This window comes from Salvelinus fontinalis, chromosome 36, assembly GCF_029448725.1.
Source record: "Salvelinus fontinalis isolate EN_2023a chromosome 36, ASM2944872v1, whole genome shotgun sequence".
NCBI classification, from domain to species: Eukaryota; Metazoa; Chordata; class Actinopteri; order Salmoniformes; family Salmonidae; genus Salvelinus; species Salvelinus fontinalis.
The window spans coordinates 18,622,278-18,638,264 of record NC_074700.1 but is presented as its reverse complement, the minus strand read 5'-3'; the positions used below and the strand labels follow the sequence as shown (position 1 = coordinate 18,638,264).

General features: G+C 45.7%; 1 protein-coding gene across 1 annotated transcript in view; it reads right to left on the bottom strand.

The window, feature by feature from the left end:
- Positions 1 to 407: 407 nt before the first annotated feature.
- Positions 408 to 15,987, bottom strand: part of LOC129835347 (ventral anterior homeobox 2-like) — a 34,588-nt gene continuing 19,008 nt past the window's right edge. Inside the window, exon 3 of the mRNA XM_055900959.1 lies at positions 408 to 1,019. Coding sequence (XP_055756934.1) covers positions 528 to 1,019 — 492 coding nt within the window. The 3' untranslated portion in view covers positions 408 to 527. The remainder of the gene's footprint in view (positions 1,020 to 15,987) is intronic.

The following is a 15,987-nucleotide window of genomic DNA, read 5'->3' as shown; positions in this document are numbered from 1 at the left end:
TTTTGCTGGAAGGTATGTAATATGTTAAAGGGGTAACTGGTTGCACTCCTTTGTATTGTAATGTAATCTACAGACGACATCACACTTATTCACTTACACTGACTCAGTCAGGGCCTGTTCTACAATGTCAGGCTTTTAAAAAACATTATGGAACAGAAAGAAAATGAATGAAGAAAGAAAGAAGAGAACGATCACACAAACGCACTGACTGGACAAAGTGAACAAAGGAGGAGAAGCGTTAAGAAAAAAGATCTGTTCTCCGTATGAATCACACACACATTTCATTTCTCCCAAATAATTCACAAGCAAAGTTTTTGTGTGTGACGGGCATCATCATCACCCCTGTCTGTCACACCACATGGTCCTGTTCCGTAACACCCCCCCCCACCCCCCACCCCCCCCACCGTGGCAGGCAGTAGCTGAACAATGATGTTGATGAGCCAACCAATGACGGACAGCAATGTTGGTGGGTGGATAGGTGGGAGACCAGAGGCAGGAGGGGAGGGGGGTGGCTTAATGGCCGCTTTTTAGGAAACTCTCTTCTTCCCACTTAGATCTCCATCCTTGGAGATCCTGTCCAGCCGCATGTATGGCTCGAATGCCGAGGACCCGCACCCGTACCCAGACGCCAGTTCATGATGAGCGCCCCCTAGCAGCGGCATTGAGAAGCACAGTGAGTGCGGCGGCGGCATGCCCAGACGTGGCGAAGTCCCTCCCAGGGAGGGCAGTGACAGCCCGAAAGTTCCACCCATGCCAAGAACGCCATTTCCTGGTGGCGTGCTTCTACTCACCCCTGGCGAGGAGGAGCCCCCTCCGGAGCTGACCAATAGGGAGCCATTTCCTGGGTGGTGGCCCATTGGGGGATTGGGGGGCGGGGCGGAGAGGAGGCGGCCCTGTTCGAGGAGACGCAAAATGTTACAGGTGGCCAGTGACTCCGAGGTGGAGGAGGAGCGCTTGTCAGAGTCCTTGGTCGTGTCCTTCTTCTGCTTGGTGCGACGGTTCTGGAACCACACTTTAACCTATAAAGACAGAAGAAGTGAGACAGACTAAAGAGTTAAAACATGGTTTTATTCATTGAACGGTTCACTAAATCAGCAGACAATAGGATACATAATAACTCTTACTTATGTCTAGTTCAAACCACACAAACACAGATTCTGTCTCAACAATCATCTTAGCCATCGTTGGATTCCGGTTAATTCTGTTGCATGAAACTTTTATGAAAATTAAACCTTTATTTAATTCAGCAAGTCACTGTCAAGAAGGCACCTCCAAGTTGAGCTTTACGATACATAACTCTATTCTTTCAGTGGAGGCTACAGTAAAGTATATGATAGTATATGATATTTCCACAAGTTGGTGACACGTGATACCTAGCTAAGTGCCTGGCCATTCATGAACGCACAGACACAAGCAGTATACATACAGAGACAACCCCCAGTACACCTCATTGGATCAACACTGTTGTATTTCCCACTGGGTTCAACCATGATTGGTTGGTTTTTACCCTCATCTCTCTCCACTCAAATCAAAATTTAGCAGATGTTAAAGCAGATGCAGCAAAATGCTTGTGTTTCCAGCTCCAGCAGTGCAGTAAATGTCTAACAGTACAATACTATTACACAAATAATCCCTGGAGAAAAAAATACTAAGAAAAAAAAAGAAATACGAGTAATGTCAGCGTACAGAATATAAATATGTTGTGCGCACAGACAGTATGGACAATATAGAAGTAGGAAAAAAGCATGTACAGCAGTAGTTATATAGGATGAGCTTTGTGGAGAATACAGTATCTACAGCAGTAGTTATATAGGATGAGCTATGTGGAGAATACAGTATGTACAGCAGTATTTATATAGGATGGGCTATGTGGAGAATACAGTATGTACAGCAGTAGTTATATAGGATGAGCTTTTGGAGAATACAGTATGTACAGCAGTAGTTATATAGGATTAGCTATGTGGAGAATACAGTATGTACAGCAGTAGTTATACTGGATGGGCTATGTGGAGAATACAGTATGTACATGTAACAGTATAACTTTAAACCGTCCCCTCGCCCCGACACGGGCGCGAACCAGGGACCCTCTGCACACATCAACAACTGACACCCACGAAGCATTGTTACCCATCGCTCCACAAAGGCCGCGGTCCTTGCAGAGCAAGGGGCAACCCTACATCTAGGTTTCAGAGCAAGTGACGTAACTGATTGAAACGCTACTAGTGCGTACCCGCTAACTAGCTAGCCATTTCACATCCGTTACATACAGCAGTAGTTAAATAGGATCAGCTATGCGGAGAATACAGTATGTACAGCAATAGTTATATAGGATGAGCTATGTGGAGAATACAGTATGTACAGCAGTAGTTATATAGGATGAGCTTTGTGGAGAATACAGTATGTACAGCAGTAGTTATATAGGATGAGCTATGTGGAGAATACAGTATGTACAGCAGTAGTTATATAGGATGAGCTTTGTGGAGAATACAGTATGTACAGCAGTAGTTATATAGGATGAGCTATGTGGAGAATACAGTATGTACAGCAGTAGTTATATAGGATGAGCTTTGTGGAGAATACAGTATGTACAGCAGTAGTTATATAGGATGAGCTATGTGGAGAATGCAGTATGTACAGCAGTAGATATATAGGATGAGCTATGTGGAGAATACAGTATGTACAGCAGTAGATATATAGGATGAGCTATGTGGAGAATACAGTATGTACATGTAAAGTGAATAATAAACTAGCTTAACTTCTCAGAGATCAAATTATATGTGATTGCCCCGATAGGTTGATGCAGACAAGGGGGGTGGATTAGAGTGAGATGGGAGTGGAATGGGGACCTTGTCAGTCAGTGGGTGTGAGAGTGGAATCGATTCTGGTGCCACCAATGACAACAGAGACTAACGTATCTAACACGCTGGCCCGAGTAAGTCAAAGCTATAATCACAGGGATAGGTTTCAATGGTATCTAGGATGCTGGTGTTGCCTAAACCGGTTTCAACTGAGAGACAAAGAAAGGGCAAAGCTAAGTTCTCATCTCTCACTGCACTGTTCTGCACTGCAGTACTGTACTGTTCTGCACTGTACTGCAGTCACTGTACTTTACTGTACTACACTGTACTGCACTGGACAGTACTTTACTGCACTGGACTGTACTTTACTGCAGTGTACCACAGTGTACTGCACTTCACTGCTCTGTACTGTACTGCACTGTAGTGTACTGTTCTGCACTGTACTGTAGGGTACTGCACTGCGCTGTACTGTACTGTACTGCATTGTTCTGCACTGTACTGTACTGTAATGCATTGTTCTGCACTGTACTGTACTGTAATGCATTGTTCTGCACTGCACTGCACTGCACTGCATTGTTCTGCACTGTAGTGTACTGTAGTGTACTGCACTGTACTGCCCTGTTCTGCACTGCACTGTACTGCATTGTTCTGCACTGTAGTGTACTGCAGTGTACTGCCCTGTTCGGCACTGCATTGTTCTGCACTGTAGTGTACTGCAGTGTACTGCCCTGTTCGGCACTGCATTGTTGTTCTGCACTGTAGTGTACTGCACTGTACAGCCCTGTTCTGCACTAGTGTACTGTCGTGTACTGCACTGCACTGCAGTGTACTGTACTGCACTGTAGTGTACTGCACTGGACTGTAGGCCTACACAGTGAGCTTCTCTACACAGCACACAGCAGCACACAACAGCACACAGTGTGAAAAGCTCACTGAACTCTGTGCTTGTTTCTGGATGTTTAATTGATGCGCAGGTGCTTTAATGTATAGCGTGTGGTTTGAGGGGGGGCTACGCGCACACACAGGGTAATGGGGGTCAGGGGAGATCAGATGTGTTTGCTCACACACACACACAGGGTAATGGGGGTCAGGGGAGATCAGATGTGTTTGCTCACACACACACAGGGTAATGGGGGTCAGGGGAGATCAGATGTGTTTGCTCACACACACACAGGGTAATGGGGGTCAGGGGAGATCAGATGTGTTTGCTCACACACACACAGGGTAATGGGGGTCAGGGGAGATCAGATGTGTTTGCTCACACAGAGAAATCATACTCATGAAAAATGTATACAATCTTCACTGACTTACTGCTCTTTTCCTCACCCCTCGGGTGTGAGTGTACATGCGTGCGTGTGTGTGTAAGTGTGTGCATTCGTACGTTTGTGTGTCTTATGGCATTCTACCGGGGCAAGGCGATCACCACACATAACCCATTGATGTGAGCTGACTGGAAGAATGTGATCGCCTGCATTTTCATATCGAGAATAAACCCTCTGTCAGGTTCTCCTTCGTATTCTTCTGTCTCCGCCACTCTATACATTCACCATGAGACGAACACATCTCTTGGCACAGATCATGTAGTGTAGTGTTCACACTAACATGCAGCCTACACGTCCACACTCACATGCTCATAAGGTACACATACATGTATAGGACCGCCACAGACCACGTAGTATACACATACAGTACACGCTACCAGCGTCAACTCATCCCCTCTTTATCTGGAGAACACTGCCATCTAATTAAGCTAAAGAGGAGATTGGTGGATTGGTACAGCGAAGCAAAGTGAGTTCCAGTTACGGCCTACACCGTTCAAACAGACCACGCTGGGCCGACTGTCCACCGGCCAAACCCAGACGATGCTGGGCCAACTGTCTACCGGCCAAACCCAGACGATGCTGGGCCGACAGTCCACCGGCCAGACCCAGACCACGCTGGGCCGACTGTCCACCGGCCAAACCCAGACAACGCTGGGCCAACTGTCTACCGGCCAAACCCAGACGACACTGGGCAAGCTGTCTACCGGCCAAACCCAGACGACGCTGGGCCGACTGTCTACCGGCCAAACCCAGACGACGCTGGGCCGACTGTCCACCGGCCAAACCCAGACGACGCTGGGCCGACTGTCCACCGGCCAAACCCAGACGACGCTGGGCCGACTGTCCACCGGCCAAACCCAGACGACGCTGGGCCGACTGTCCACCGGCCAAACCCAGACGACGCTGGGCCGACTGTCCACCGGCCAAACCCAGACGACGCTGGGCCGACTGTCCACCGGCCAAACCCAGACGACGCTGGGCCGACTGTCCACCGGCCAAACCCAGACGACGCTGGGCCGACTGTCCACCGGCCAAACCCAGACGACGCTGGGCCGACTGTCCACCGGCCAAACCCAGACGACGCTGGGCCGACTGTCCACCGGCCAAACCCAGACGACGCTGGGCCGACTGTCCACCGGCCAAACCCAGACGACGCTGGGCCGACTGTCCACCGGCCAAACCCAGACGACGCTGGGCCAACTGTACACCGGCCAAACCCAGACGACGCTGGGCCAACTGTCCACCGGCCAAACCCAGACGACGCTGGGCCAACTGTCCACTGGCCAAACCCAGACGACGCTGGGCCAATTGTCCACCACCCTATGGGACTCCAAATCACAGCCAGTTGTGATACGGCCTGGATTTGAACCAGGGCAGGGCAGAGCATGGCTGGACAGGGTAGGGTATGGCTGGGCAGGCAGGGTACTCTTGACCCAGGCCCATGTACTATAGAGTGAATATTGTGCCATTTGAAACACATCCCCGATGAGTAGGACCTACCTAACCTATATGACTAGCAGCAGTATGGCAAGGACAGGGCACACACAACGCGGCCGTTAGCGGCTGCATTCACATCACACACAGCAGTCATCGCTCATATGTCTGTAAAGCACGAGACCGCCGCTCAACCACAGAACAGAGACCAATGCTTTTCAATGTAGAACATTTGGAATTGGAAGTGGAATTTGGTTTACATTCTAAATTGACTGAAATTGAAAGGGAATTGTCCCCAACCCTGGAGAGAACTGTTGGTTAGTTGAGTCCCTTTCAGGTCACCATGGTCTCAGCAGACCATTAGTATGTGTATAATGAGATTGGGTGAGAAGGATACTGACGCCACATCTTAGACTTAGAGTAGTAAAGACCTGGGCCCCTATCCACAGTCTCAGTCTTGTCTTAATCCTCTTTATGTATACAGTATACTATACGTGCCTAAGTTAAAAATACCACATCCCAAATCAGGGTTTTTCAAGCAAAGCCTCTGACTGATTCCTGTTTACTCCTAATTCCTCCCAATTGGGTGAAAACCCACAAACCTTCAGACAATCACATCTCTGCGCTTCCTCGATGGGGCACGGCTTAGCCAGGGGCTGAGGTGAGAGAGAGCTGGAGGAGGTGGGCCGTTCATTTCACAGTCGTCCGCTTGAGGAAAAACCCTAAGGTTAACAGGGGACTTTACTATGGGGGAAATTATGAAAAGAGAAAGAAAGCAAATCTCTGCCCTCTCCATACATCTACACTATTGGAAATAAATCCGTCCTAATGGGATCCAGGGTTCAGAGATGGGGCAGAGATTACTGAGAGAGAGGGGGGAGAGAAAGAGAGAGAGCTGGGCTGGCATGACCAGGATTTGCCCTCAAGCCCTCACCCTCCCCACCGCTTCTACTAGGGCATGGCCGGGTCAAAGCAGGGCTGGGCAGGGCATGGCCGTGTCAGAGCTGGGCAGGGCAGGACAAAATAGAGTATTGGTATTTTGTTATTTTATTAGGATCCCCATTAGCTGTTGCAAAAGCATCAGCTTCTCTTCCTGGGGTCCACACAAAACATGAAACATAATACAGAATGACATAATACAGAACATCATTAGACAAGAACAGCTCAAGGACAGAACTACATACGTTTTTAAAAAGGCACACGTAGCCTACATATCAATGCATACACACAAACTATCTAGGTCAAACTATCTAGGTCAAATAGGGGAGAGGCGTGTGCCGCGTGCTTATTCTGTTTTCTGAAACCAGGTTTGCTGTTTATTTGAGGAATATGAGATGGAAGGAAGTTCCATGCAATAAGGGCTCTATATAAGACTATGTTTTCTTGAATTTGTTCTGGATTTGGGGACTATGAAAAGACCCCTGGTGGCATGTCTGGTGGGATAAGTGTGTGTGTCAGAGCTGTGTGTAACAATTTTCAACACATTAATGTTTCTTATAAAAAGAAGAAGTGATGCAGTCAGTCTCTCAACTCTTAGCCACCTATTCCAAAAGAGACTGCAACTCTTTGTTAAGGGTTTCAGTGACTTCATTAGCTGTGGTTGCTGATGTGTATATGGTTGAATCATCAGCATACATGGACACACATGCTTTGTTTAATGCCAGTGACAGGTCGCTGGTAAAAAATAGAAAAGAGTAGAGGGCCTAGAGAACTGCCCTGCGGTACACCACACGTTACATGTTTGACATTAGAGACACTTCCATTAAAGAAAACCCTTTGAGTTATATTAGATAGAATGCCATATCGTGGATTCAGAGCTGAGGTTGAAAAGTCATAGCACTTAAGTTTTTTCAACAACAGGTTATGGTCACTAATATCAAAGGCTGCACTGAAATTTAACAGTACAGCTCCCACAATCTTCTTATTATCTATTTCTTTCAACCAATCATCAGTAATTTGTGTCAGTGCAGTACATGTTGAGTGCCCTTCTCTATAAGCATGGTGAAATTCTGTTGTTAATTTGTTTACAAAGAAATAGCATTGTATTTGGTCAAACACCATTTTTTCCAACAGTTTGCTAAGAGCTGGCAGCAAGCTTATAGGTCTGTTGTTAGAACCAGTAAAGGCCGCTTTACCACTCTTGGGTAGGGGAATTACTTTGGCTTCCCTCCAGGCTTGAGGACAAAGACTTTCCTCTAGGCTCAGATTAAAAATATGACAGATAGGAGTGGCTATTGAGTCAGCTACTGTCCTCAGTAGCTTTCCATTTAAGTCAATGCCAGGAGGTTTGTCATTATTGATCGTTAACCATAACTTTTCCACCTCTCTCACACAAAATTAAAACTTGCCCTGCTTTTCTTTCATTATTAGTTTTTTTATACATTAATATAATTGCTCACTGTTTGTCGTGGGCATTTCCTGCCTAAGTTTGCCCACTTTGCCAATGAAATAATCATTAAAATAATTGGCAACATCCAATGGTTTTGTGATGAATAAGATGGAGTTGAATTTGTCTTTCTGCCCATAATTTCATTTAAAGTACTCCAAACTTGTTTTCCATCATTCCTTATATCATTGATCTTGGCTTCATAATAAAGTTTCTTCTTCTTTTTGTTGAGTTTAGTCACATAATTTCTCAATTTGCAGTACGTAAACCAGTCAGATGTACAGCCAGACTTATTAGCCACTCCTTTTGCCCCATCTCCTTCAACCATACAGTTTTTCAATTCCTCATCAATCCATGGCGCTGTAACAGTTCTATCAGTCAGTTTCTTAACAGGTGCATGTTAATCAATAACTGGAAGAAGCAATTTCATAAATTCATCAAGTGCAGCGTCTGGATGCTCCTCATTAATCACATCAGACCAACAAATGTTTTTAACATCATCCACATATGAGTCACAGCAAAATCTTTTGTATGATCTCTGATATACTATTTTAGGCCCAGCTGTTGGAACTTTGGCTTTCCTGGATAAAGCCACTATATTGTGATCACTCCATCCAATGGGTATGGATACAGCTTAGAACAAAGTTCTACAGTATTAGTAAAAATGTAATCGATACATGTGGATGATCATGTTCCTGTAGTGTTTATAAACACCCTGGTAGGTTGATTAATAACCTGAACCAGATTACAGGCACTGGTTACAGTAAGAAGCTTCCTCTTGAGCGGACAGCTTGATGAAAACCAGTCAATATTCAGGTCCCTGAGAAAGTAGACCTGTTTACATCACATACACTATCAAGCATTTCACACATATTATTTAGATACTGACTGTTAGCACTTGGTGGCCTATAGCAACACCCCAAAAGAAAAGGCTTTAGATGTGCCAAGTGGGCGGGGCAGGGCTAGGCAGAGCAGGGCAGAGCAGGGCAGGGCAGAGCAGAGCAGAGCAGGGCAGAGCAGGGCTGGGCAGAGCAGGGCTGGGCAGGGCAGGGCTGGGCAGAGCAGGGCTGGGCAGAGCAGGGCTGGGCAGGGCAGAGCAGAGCAGGGCAGAGCAGAGCAGGGCAGGGCAGAGCAGAGCAGAGCAGGGCTGGGCAGGGCAGGGCAGGGCAGGGCTGGGCAGGGCAGAGCAGGGCAGGGCAGAGCAGATCAGAGCAGGGCTGGGCAGAGCAGGGCTGGGCAAAGCAGGGCTGGGCAGAGCAGAACAGATGTAGGAGAGCAGAGCAGGGCAGAACAGATGTAGGATAGCAGAGCAGGGCAGAGCAGAACAGATGTAGGATAGCAGAGCAGAGCAGGGCAGGGCAGAACAGATGTAGGATAGCAGAGCAGGGCAGAGCAGAACAGATGTAGGATAGCAGAGCAGAGCAGAGCAGGGCAGATGTAGGATAGCAGAGCAGGGCAGGGCAGAACAGATGTAGGATAGCAGAGCAGAGCAGAGCAGGGCAGAGCAGGGCAGGGCAGGGCAGAACAGGGCAGGGCAGAACAGATGTAGGATAGCAGAGCAGGGCAGGGCAGAACAGATGTAGGATAGCAGAGCAGGGCAGAGCAGAACAGATGTAGGATAGCAGAGCAGAGCAGGGCAGGGCAGAACAGATGTAGGATAGCAGAGCAGAGGATAGACCAACATGGTCTACATGCAGGATAGATGGACTGTTACAGGGTAGGTCTGTGTCCACCACTACACACGCTGAAGAAAGGACAGGTCTGGGCCGGGTTAGATTAGGTGTTAAGACAACTGTTTGGGCTAACCCAGGGCATAGCTCATCTGGGGCTCCATATACAGTGCCTTAGGAAAGTATTCAGACCCCTTGACTTTTCCCAAAACATTTTACGTTACATACTTTTGTTTTTTCATCAATCTACACACAATACCCCATAATGACAAAGCAAAAACAGGTTTTAGAAATGTTTGCTAATTGATAAAAAATAAATAACCAAAATATTATATTTACATAAGTATTCAAACCCTTTACTCAGTACTTTGTTGTAGCACCTTTGGCAGCGATTACAGCATCTAGTCTTCTTGGGTTTGATGCAACAAGCTTGGCACACCTGTATTTGGGGAGTTTCTCCCATTCTTCTCTGCAAAGCCTTTCAAGCTCTGTTGGATTGGATGGGGAGCGTCGCTGCACAGCTATTTTCAGGTCTCTCCAGAGATGTTTGATCGGGTTGGGCTCTGGCAAGAGACTTGTTCCGAAGCCACTCCTGCATTGTCTTGGCTGTGTGCTTAAGGTTGTTGTCCTGTTGGAAGGTGAACCTTCGCCCCAGTCTGAGGTCCTGAGTGCTATGGAGCAGATTTTTATCAAGGATCTCTCTGTACTTTGCTTCATTCATCTTTGCCTCGATCCTGACTAGTCTCCTAGTCCCTGCTGCTGAAAGACATGCTCACAGGATGCTGCTGCTGCCACCACCATGCTTCACCGTAGGGATGGTGCCAGGTCTCCTCCAGACCTAATGCTTGGCATTCAGGCCAAAGAGTTCAATCTTGGTTTCATCAGACCAGAGAATCTTGTTTCTCATGGACTGAAAGTCTTTAGGTGCCTTTTGGCAAACACCAAGCATCCTGTCATGTGCCTTTCACTGAGGAGTGGCTTCCGTCTGGCCACTCTACCATAAAGGCCTGATTGGTGAAGTGCTGCAGAGATGGTATTCCTTCTGGAAGTTTCTCCCATCTCGACAGAGGAACTCTAGAGCTCTGACAGAGTGACCATCGGGTTCTCGGTCACCTCCCTGAGAAAGACCCCTCTCCCCTGATTGCTCAGTTTGGTGGGGCAACCAGCTCTAGGAAGAGTTTTGGTGGTTCCAAAATTCTTCCATTTAAGAATAATGGCCACAGTGTTCTTGGCGATCTTCAATGCTGCAGAATTCTTTTGGTACCCTTGCCCAGATCTGTGCCTGGACACAATCCTGTCTCAGAGCTCTACGAACAATTCCTTTGATCTCATGGCTTTGTTTATGCTCTGACATGCACTGTCAATTGTGGGACCTTATATAGACAGGTGTGTGTCTTTCCAAATCATGTCTAATCAATTGAATTAACCACAGGTGGACGCCAATCAAGTTGTAGAAAAATATCCAGGATGGTCAATGGAATCAGGATGCACCTGAGCTCAATTTCGAGTCTCATAGCAAAGGGTCTGAGTACTTAAATAAATAAGGTATACAATTTTTTTTAAATGTTTCCACTTTGTCATTATGGTATATTTTGTGTAGATTGATGAGTAATAATTTTTATTTAATCCATTTTAGAATAAAGCTGTAACATAACAAAATGTGGGGAAAAGAAGGGGTCTGAATACTTTCCGAAGGTACTGTATGTGTCTATTAAATTGAAGCAGCTCAGCTGATGGATGTTGCTATTTCACAGCCAACACCTGCAATGTATTCCGACCGATAAATCAATGTCATGACTGTTTCTTTGTCATGATAAATGATGGCATACGACTTATATAGAGGTTCAGAATGATTCCTAAGAAAATGTAATGCTATATAAAAAGTATTAGGTGAGCCAAAATGTGGTAGCATTTATATCGGCCTTTACATTGTATACTTGTTATTAAGCCTCTATGTATAGTGCTTATGATGGCTTTTGAATGCCCTATAAAGCCTTGTGAATGAACTTTATAAGCTGTAGTTGTACTAGTGAAAGCTAGTTAATCTCTCTAAGAGAGGCTATGTGGGAGAAAAGCCTAGCTCCATTACGCAGGGCACCTGCTGACAATCTTTCTAACACTTTCTGTGACCCTGTGAAAGGCTCAGCGGTCCCTCCTCCCGTGACCCTACTGATCCTACACGTGATGAACATCAGATTGCCTCACTTCGGTCTAAGAGAACAATACATTACTTTTCTCAAGGGAAACTGTATGGTAACAATGACTTAGTTTTCTGTATGGAAACTGTATGGTAACAATTACTTAGTTTTCTGTATGGAAACTGTATGGTAACATTGTACTTGGATGAATATGACTAGTTTTCTGTATGGAAACTGTATGGTAACAATGACTTAGTTTTCTGTATGGAAACTGTATGGTAACATTGTACATGGATGAATATGACTAGTTTTCTGTATGGAAACTGTATGGTAACAATGAGTTAGTTTTCTGTATGGAAACTGTATGGTAACAATGACTTAGTTTTCTGTATGGAAACTGTATGGTAACATTGTACATGGATGAATGACTACTTTCTATATGGTAAGTGTATGTACAGAGCTCCACTCTGTCCTTTTCTTCCACAGCCTTTCTCTCTCTCTCCAATACCCACATGCTGTATTAAAACCAGGCACCTCTGACTGTCCCCATCCGAATTCCTGCCTCCTAGCTCCTACCACTCCCTGCCTCCTAGACCTCTTACATCCTACCTGAAACACATGTCCAAGCAGGTTCAGCCAAGGGTCAACCCAGTCTTAGCGAATCGCTGATAGATGTGGCTCCCTAATCCTTCTTAGTGCAAAAGCACTTGGGACTATTATTAGGCCCTCTGCTTCGCGTTCCGTCACCCTCCCTGTCCCGCCCTCTGCCCCGCCCCGAGGTGGACCAGGCCCTTCTTCCTACGGTTCTATGACGTCGAGGTTTAGATTTTCCAAAGAAAACGTAATGCTATATAAAAAGGATTAGGTGAGCCAAAATGTTGTAGCCTTTATATCAGCCTTTACGTTGGTTGACTTTGTTAGTAAATTACTTGTTATTAAGCCTCTATGTATAGTGCTTATGATGGCTTATGAATACCCTATAAGGCCTTGTGAATGAACTTTATAAGCTGTAGTTGTACTAGTGAAAGCTAGTTAATCTCTCTAAGAGAGGCTATGTGGGAGAAAAGCCTAGCTCCATTACGCAGGGCACCTGCTGACAATCTTTCTAACACTTTCTGTGACCCTGTGAAAGGCTCAGCGGTCCCTCCTCCCGTGACCCTACTGATCTTACACGTGATGAACATCAGATTGCCTCACTTCGGTCTAAGAGAACAATACATTACTTTTCTCAAGGGAAACTGTATGGTAACAATGACTTAGTTTTCTGTATGGAAACTGTATGGAAACAATGACTTAGTTTTCTGTATGGAAACTTTATGGTAACATTGTACATGGATGAATATGACTAGTTTTGTATATGGCAACTGTATGTACAGAGCTCCACTCTGTCCTTTTCGTCCACAGCCTTTCTCTCTCTCTCCAATACCCACATGCTGTATTAAAACCAGGCACCTCTGACTGTCCCCATCCGAATTCCTACCTCTTAGCTCCTACCACTCCCTGCCTCCTAGACCTCTTACATCCTACCTTTCTCCTATATCTGTTAGGATACCTCATCCCCTCGTGCCCAAGCTCATCCCACCTTCTCTCTCTCCTGCCATCCCTCCCTTGCATTACTGAAACACATGTCCAAGCAGGTTCAGCCAAGGGTCAACCCAGTCTTAGCGAATCGCTGATAGATGTGGCTCCCTAATCCTTCTTAGTGCAAAAGCACTTGGGACTATTATTAGGCCCTCTGCTTCGCGTTCCGTCACCCTCCCTGTCCCGCCCTCTGCCCCGCCCCGAGGTGGACCAGGCCCTTCTTCCTACGGTTCTATGACGTTGAGGTTTAGATAAGGGAATTAGGCTCACAGTGTGTGTGTGTGTGTGTGTGTGTGTGTGTGTGTGTGTGTGTGTGTGTGTGTTTATAGGGGCAGCACAATTAGTCTTTTGACCAATCAGATCAGCTCTGAAAAAGATCTGATGTTATTGGTCAAAAGACCAATTAGTGGGGGGAAAAAGATCAGATTTGGGCTGCCTGTGTAAACACAGCCTAAGAGGATACCCCTAACTTCTTCACCACTCCCTTGTTCCTTCCTACCGCTCCACAGCACTCTGTGTGGTGGAGTCCAAGCACTGCAGCCTGACATAGTTAATCTACAGAGCCACTGTGGCTACAGATGGTGGAATATGCCACACATCTCAATGTGCAACAGACAACTACTCAATAAAAAAATGGACTCTTGAACAGGGCTTAACACTAGGGATATGCAGTTCATGAGACATCCCTCGATAATTACCACTCGGCTACAAATGTGTGTGGGTGTGTCAGACATATTTGCGTGTGTCTAAGTGTGTGTCTGTATAGCCTGCGTGCGTGGGTATATCTGGACACGAGGGCAGGGATTCCAGGCAGTGTTGTAAGGACTTACTCTATCCATATGGATGTTGCAGGTTTCTGTTCTTGCTAATCCATTGAGATAATAGCATTACGGCATTGCCCGGAGAATAACAGGAAGGCCTTGCACGCATGCACACACACACACATCCTTCAGCGTGTCATCGCTGGGTCCAATAGTGCATCGTCCTTGGCAATGAATTGTCATGCACCTGTATGTATTGACAAGTGCCCTAATTTACTTAATTGCCTTATCAATTCCCCTACCACATCCCTCTCGGATCAATAAATAAATATTATTTTATTGATTCATATGGGTAGACAGATGAATAGAATTTGATTGATTAGCTAAGCTGATGAGGGGCAATGAGGTCCTCCTGAGCCAGCGTCTTACTCTGTACTGTTTACACTGGCGTACTACACACCCCCTGCAAGGACCTGGTGGTCGCCCCCATAGAATTAGGAATTATAATACTAGAATGGACATGATCCTTCTTATGATGGTCCAAAGGTCAGCCATTTTTTTTCAGAGAGTTGGTCAACCATGGTTTGCAAGTGCCGTGATAAGATATTGTGTAAAATAATGAATTTTAAGAATTTATCTGTACTCAGTGTTTGTTAGCTAGCTAGCCAGACAGTTTTAGAGGAATGATTCCATACTTTTTTCAACTTAACTGTCAATATGCCAACATTCCATTCAAACAACAAAGTCAATCCACACACTGGCTGAAATCAGTAGCTGACAGGACTTAGACAAGTTGTGAGAGGGCATTTTCTGTTAAACCTTACTAATGCTTGTGTGCTCAAATATCCTTCCTTAAACCTTGGCATTGGGCAAGAAAAATCATATAAGATAGAAACGTGTGTGTGTGTATTAGCATAGGCCTGTTCTAAATGTTCTGTGTGTAGAATGACCCCATGATGTCTGGGCGCTCAGCCAAGACCTGACAGAAAGTGGTTCCTCAGAGCAAAGTGTTATATCCTGAACACCAAGGATAAGGCTGTGGTTCTGTTTGGAGCCTGTTTCTGGGTGAAAGGCTCATGCTTGTGTGCAGGGGTAGGACCATACATCATCTGGGCCGACAGTCACAGGCGATTACTCGCCCAACTTGGGGGAACCGTTGAGCTACAGTTAGAGGATGTACGTCTGGAGTGACTTCCTGTCACTTTGGCACCTATTGTCCTCACTCAGTTGCGACAGAATGAGACAACCTTTTCATTTTAGCCTGTACCCCGTAACCCAGTTTCGTCTCTCCACACACACACATACATAAGATCACGTGTTTTGCAGATGCTTGCATAAGATAGCGTGACTATATAAGGCTTCCGTACTCTTGTGCGGGGGGCTCTCACTTCATTCACTGTGTGTGTGTGGTGTGACCAGCTCCCATACGTGTATTAATAAAAGTAATACCTTGATTGATTATTGACTTTGCCTCTCCTCATGATTAGTTAAAGGTAGAATTTCCACCACACTAGTAAATGCAACAAGTACTGATGTTGTATCATATAATAGCCCTCTCAGCTTTCCACAAACACAACAATTAAGACATTTATGGTCTGGTCACATATATTGTGGAGGCTGTTTATACAGAAAATTTGTTTAAAAAAAAACATTCATTGTATTTATGATTATACTTTAGGTTGACAATAATTCTATTACACAATTTCTGATACATCACATGCCTTAGTTTTATTTTCCTGCATAAGTAAAATGATGCTTATCCCTATACTGCCATTCATTCCAATTAGACTGATTTGGATTTCTCTCTGACCAATATGTAACCATTCTGGAACTTTGAGGGTTTATGACATAGCCCCTCTTGGAATTTAATAGGATCTCTATGGTCGCCCCCTCCTCC